We start from the raw sequence: 6,017 nt of genomic DNA, 5'->3' as shown, positions 1-6,017 counted from the left end.
CTTTGGCTGCATCAAAAAGTTGCCATGTTTCCTTCTCCATCCACCTTACAGGTTTGCACTAATTTGTGTTGCTCAATCTTATGAATGATAATAATAATAAAAAATACATCTCGAGTGGTTTGTGACAAACTCTAATAAAGCTAGTGAAGCTTTTAACAGCACATTTGTACATCATCTCACACAAACGATTTTTAATTAGGACCATTTGAATAAAATGCAATAACATCAGATCTTGTAAGACCACATTACAACTGGATTGAAATAAATTTGTATTTATTTATTTCAAAATCTAAACCAAGTCTGTTTATTCCTGGTTATTTTCCACCAGCACGGTGGCAAAACCAAATCGATCAAAGCGGCTCACGCAGACCATAAACACTGCTGTTCGCTGCCATCTTTATTCATTCATTTAGAAATGCACCGGTGAAATCTGAAGAAGGGTCAAATTTTAATCCGCGCCGTCCTCCTAAAGCCAAAACTCACGTCCATGTAAATGTTGCTTGTGTCTTGATTTCCCTCCAAAAGCAGGCCGGGATGCGGTGCCACTGGTCTGCTGGATGCACTGAGGTGTGTCTAAGTGACACTGACCTGTACGCTGGTATAAAATGACACCGGGCTTCTCTCCAGCACCGACACATCTGACTTGACGTGACAACAGGAGCAAAGATGGGGAGGAAAGGCTGCTCTGCGCTCGTGCTTCTCCTCCTCTTTAACGTTGTGGCCTGGATGGAAGCTGAGGTTCAAAAAACAATTTTCTTTCCGTCTCAGAAGCTGCCATGGGAGAAAGCAAGACTGTACTGCCAGAAGTACTACATAGACATGGTCACCTGGGACACGGTGGACCCAAACGTGCTGACGACGCTGCTGCTGGAAGAGGGCTTCACTAATGTCTGGATTGGTTTACGCCAGGATCCTGAGGAGTCATTGGTCTGGAGGTGGATCAATGTGAAGTGAGTTTCCATTCAATGACATAAAATGTCCACTGTGATGAAATGCTGAAGATAACTCTCGCACCATTTCTGTGGTTTTCTTCAGAACTGGTGAAGGCTTGACTGGTGATGAAGTCTCTGGCAGCAAGAACTGGGTCTTGGGACAGGCACTCGGCGCCAGCTGTGGCTCCTACAACAGCCTCAGCAAAAAGTGGGAAAGCTCCCTCTGCTCTTTAGAGCGGTCCTTCATCTGCTACGCTGACAACCTGGTTGTAGTGACTGAGAACAAAACCTGGGAGGAGGCTCTGAATCGCTGCAGGGAAATGACAAACGCGTCCTTCAAATACGACCTCCTGAGCGTTACCAACTCGTCTGACTACGGCTACGTCAGCGATCGGATCTACAGAGCCACCACCGACGAGGTCTGAGACTTCTTACGCAAAAGTGCAACATTTTCAACCTGAACATGAGTAGCTACACTGGTCTAGATTCAAGGTCAAATATCTTAGTACACTTAAAATAATACAAAACTAACTTAAAAGTAACTTTTCAGTAAGACATAGGAGCCTGTTATAAGTCAATTTAATATTGATGAAAAAAAGAACTGGTTCCACTGGCAGATTCTTTCACTTATAACAAGACATTTTTCCTATATAGTAAGTGAAATTATCTGCCGGTGAAACTAGTACTTTTTTTTCAATATTACAAAATGATCGACTTAAAACAAGCTACTACTTCTTGCTGAGAAATGTAAGTTACTTTTGTCTTATTTCGAGTATACTAAGACATTTGCGCAAGAAGCTAGACCAAAAATACTTGGTCTTACTACTTCATTTTAATATTCTCCAACTCTTGCCTTGTGTCCACCAGGTTTGGACAGGATTGCGTTTCCTGGGAGGGGAGTGGTGGTGGTCCGACGGAGACATGTTGGACCACCGGGAGATGCTGCCGGACTGTCCGAGCCAGTGGCAACACTGCGGGACCGTCTCCAAATATAACACAACTAACTGGACCGGCAGGGACTGCTCAGAAAGAAGAAACTTCATCTGCTCTTATGAAGAAGTTGTAAATGAGGATGATTTGCCCTCTAGAAATGAATAGGTCCATGCTTGCTTTCTGCACACGCAGGCTTTTGTTCTGATAGACGAATCGTATTTATTAGAAAAGTTCAGGAATGTCCAAAATGCCATTTTCTTAACTCGCACGGGGAGATCAGAGAGTTCATGTCACCTGCATGTATTACGGCTGATTTCAGGGCTGAGAAGCATGATTTGGATGAACGTTCATTGGGAGCAAGCTTGACGTATGTCATTAAATTTGACCCGTTGGTTTCTTTCGTGCGGCCGCACAGAGGCACAGTGGTTAAGACTTTATGCAACAATAACTTTTCATGTTCTTCCAGCATGCGTCCTCAAAGGACTCTCTGATATGTGCATGTTGGGTGACTTGGTCTCTCTCGAGTGAGCGTGGCTGTTTCTATTGTGCGCAGATTTCAGTTTTATTAAATGCAACTCAGTTAAGTTTCATTTAGTTTGACTACACTGAATCAAAACCCGTTGAGTTCATCTGAGCTGAACCGAATCAGTCTGATTTGAACTGAACTGAATTAATGAAAGCTAATTTTTTTTTTAATTAATCTAAAGTAAAATGACCTGAAGGGAAATTATTTCAATAGGACTGGACTGAAATCAACAGAGTTTATTTGAATTCAACTAAATCAAATTAAAATTGTATGAATGAACGTTTAGCACTAAACTAAAGTTTGTAACTTGGTCTTGAATCTTCAGTTTACCTATTTTTTATTTTATTTTTTTGCATGCAATGTATTCTTATAATATTAGTGTGATAATTAGATATACGATAGCTGTAATTTTGACTGAATTAAAGAAGAAACCCAACAGTGTGTCCTATGTTGCTTGTGTATCTTGAGAACAATCAGACATCAAAATGAGATCAAGCAGACAAATTTGAACTGGGAGGCAGGAAGATGAAACCCAGAAAAGCGGAATAATTAGGACGTATTTGGAATATGATAGTTTTGGACATCTAAGTCTACAATTTTTAGCTCAATTTATCAACATTTGTGAGGCACTAATAGTGGTGACATGTTTGAAGAATTGCCTTTAAACCCATCCACAGGTGTAGCTCCTCAGTGTGCTAACCTAATCAGAGCTTACAAAGCCACTACAAAGATATTATAGCCACACTGAAAAACTAAGAATCATCTGGAGAAAGTTTTCAAATGTGCATTTCTCCATCAGCATAAGCCCATAAGTCATGAAAGCCAGATCCATCTCTGCCAATCCATTTATTAAAACAAGCCGTACTAATTCAGGTCAAATTTCTGCTATAACTTTCTTTACTGTTACAGTAGGCATGCTGTTGACGATGATCTACCTTGTAAGGGACACGCAACCAAATATTAATGGGGGTGTACATACATTTTTAAGGCTGTATTATTCGGCTCATGAGGATTTCAGAAATGTTGAAACAATAAACAATCCCAGCAGTGAGAAGAAGCGTTCAGCGCGTCTCTTTAAATGATCTGCCTTTGACAAATTTTGTTAACTACACTTACATTTATGTCCAGTAACGTTTATTTTGGATTGATTTTGAGGATTCAGACCAACGTTGACATTTTAATCGATTTTTGTTTGGTTTGTTTAAGACACATTAATTTAACATTTTTACAAGCAAATGAGAATTACTTTCTCATTTCCTCATCGGCATGTCTTTCAAAGTGTCATGGTGCGATCAATTCTCTGAACCCACATGTGCAGAACACACTCCGGAGGCAGATCAGGTAGGGAAATTTATTAGAAAAAACAACGTGCAGATATGTAAAGGTGAAGGTGAGGTGTCTCTCTCTTATTCTCTCTGGCAAGGGCTGGATCTCTGGGATCTAGTGAGGACAGAATAGGGTGAGTACAGGGGCGTGGGAGCCCTCAGTCCCTAACCCGGCTTTGGTCTTACTTGAGGATTTACAGGGGAAAGCTCGGCTGGAGCTCTGGGACTAGTGGGTCCGCGAGGCCGGGGCTCAGGGAAGGGAGGTGGGCTGGTAGCGGAAGAACAGGAATCCAGGGTGGAAGAACCCTCCAGCCAGTAACTCGGGTCAGGCGGCCAAGGCGTCACGGAGGGGCAACCTGGGAAGAGGTTACACGAAATTAGTTACTTCAAGAAACAGGTTGGTCAGAGGATGGCTAGTAACAACAGATACCATAACTGGCTAACACTCTGGCACTGGAGTGTCGGCAGCTCCATCCAGATATACTCCTCCAAATGAGTCAGATATGAGTCAGGTGTGCAGCCGCGAAACCACGCCCCTCCAGGAACCTCCAGGAAGCCCCCTGGTGGAAAAGAACCCCAGCCAGCCCTCCCCAGATCCCAACACAAAGAGTCAAATGAAGTGTTTTACATGTAGCCCGATCTCTGCCGCACGAGCCCGAAGACTATTTTGAATGTAGAAAATTTGAATTAAATACTGCGCAAAAAATGACTTCGACTGTCAGACAGAACATGGCATATGGCTGGGATCTGGATTTTTTGTATTTAGTTAGATATTTTAAGTGTCTCTGTCATGCTGTTGTTGCACGGCATGACAGAAAATCATGGACTGGATTTCATTATAGTTACAATTACTGCTTTTCTGCCTGTGATAGTTCTGGGAGCTTCTCTGTGATTTTAACCGGTCCCATATGAGCCAATCAAAGAGCATTTTTCTGTCTTTACAGATTGAGAAACATAGTCAGATTAATTTTTTTCAGCATTTGATCTGCTGTCAATCAGGGCCTGTCAAAGAAAATTGGCCGATTGACTAGTGCATCAGTGATGGTTTCATCTGAACAATATTTTGGTTGCAATCAGAAGTTACCACAGTCTCACCTGCAACTTTAAATCGACAAACCATCCAAATAAATAAACAACTTAAATATCCAAATTATATATTATATAATGGCTGAAATCCTTCTGAAAATAATCATTTCATTTAAGGGTACAAAACCTTAAATGATGTTGCTTTGTGCATGGGTGTGTGGGGGTGGGTGTGTGTGTGTGTGTGTGTACTTCTCTAGCTATCATATTTAGGATCACTTCTGGCACTTTTACTAACCTTCTGGAGACCGATGGGCCTTATGGCCGACCAAAGCCTGGCCCTAATATGGTAGCCCCTCCTTGTTTAGGGTTAAAGGTTAAAGGTTAAAGGTTAGGGGCTTAGAGATATGGTGTAAATTAGGTTTTGGTGAAGGTTAGGGTCAGGAAAAGACTACAATCAACAATCAAACAATCAACTATTGGGCTTAGGGAAGAAGTCAGGTTAAGCACAAATGCAGCTGCTACAAAGAATGAAAGTCAATGCAAAGTTCTACTATGGATAAAAGTACAAACGTATGTGTATTGTTTTATATACAGTATATATATATTCTACCTGTTTTTATTATATCAAATAAGGCTGAGCTAATTAGCATGTCAAATTGGATCATTTACCTGGAGGCAGATTTTCCTACCAGCCATGCTTTGTAAATGAGGACAATTTGAATAAGTCACCAAACCAATGAAATGAACAGCTACTGAAACATGCATGACTGCATTTGGATCTGTTTTATTTGTTTATTTGACATTATTTTCACATATAAAAACTAAATTATTAATAGGATTGATTATGTATAATCCCTCCATTAGTGTTTCTCACAAATCAACTCGTGTTGATGTGGTTTCTGCTCCTGAGTGACTGAAACGGATTTGAATACGAACCGAAACAATTTGCTGAAAATGTGTGACGTTACAGAGAATGAAGACGAATAAAGACAGCTGAAAAGGCAACGGGCTTAATAAAACGTCAAACTGAAATATTTGTCCAGTTTGAAAAGATCTTTTCTTAATTTGTAAATTGTACTTCTTGAAACTCTACCAGATTAATTAAGCAAATTATAAATGAATATATTAAGAATGTCATGTTTGGTGCACAGCACAGGAAAGTATGACCCAAGTATTAGTTAAATTTCTCCAACAGCAGGTAGGGAAATGTTTCTGCTGGTCAGCTGGATTCACTGAGGCGTGTCTGAGTGACGCTGACCTCTACACTGGTATAAA

The 6,017-nt window shown here is 40.8% G+C and overlaps 1 protein-coding gene across 1 annotated transcript; it reads left to right on the top strand.

Annotated features, from left to right (window-relative positions):
* The first annotated feature begins 455 nt into the window (after positions 1-455).
* Positions 456-3,124, top strand: LOC116716746 (uncharacterized). The gene is made up of 3 exons (XM_032557568.1): positions 456-950; positions 1,036-1,351; positions 1,800-3,124. The coding sequence occupies exons 1-3, from the start codon at positions 667-669 to the stop codon at positions 2,028-2,030; spliced, it is 831 nt and encodes a 276-aa protein (XP_032413459.1). The 5' UTR covers positions 456-666; the 3' UTR covers positions 2,031-3,124.
* Positions 3,125-6,017: the final 2,893 nt, after the last annotated feature.

The sequence above is a fragment of the Xiphophorus hellerii genome, chromosome 3 (genome assembly GCF_003331165.1).
Source record: "Xiphophorus hellerii strain 12219 chromosome 3, Xiphophorus_hellerii-4.1, whole genome shotgun sequence".
NCBI lineage: Eukaryota > Metazoa > Chordata > Actinopteri > Cyprinodontiformes > Poeciliidae > Xiphophorus > Xiphophorus hellerii.
This window is presented reverse-complemented; position numbering and strand designations above follow the sequence as displayed.

Coding starts and splice junctions, on each gene's coding strand:
- LOC116716746 (XM_032557568.1), top strand. CDS start 667: ATGGGGAGGAAAGGCTGCTCTGCGCTCGTGCTTCTCCTCCTCTTTAAC. Junction 951..1,035: donor TGGAGGTGGATCAATGTGAA/GTGAGTTTCCAT, acceptor GGTTTTCTTCAG/AACTGGTGAAGGCTTGACTG. Junction 1,352..1,799: donor ACAGAGCCACCACCGACGAG/GTCTGAGACTTC, acceptor TGTGTCCACCAG/GTTTGGACAGGATTGCGTTT.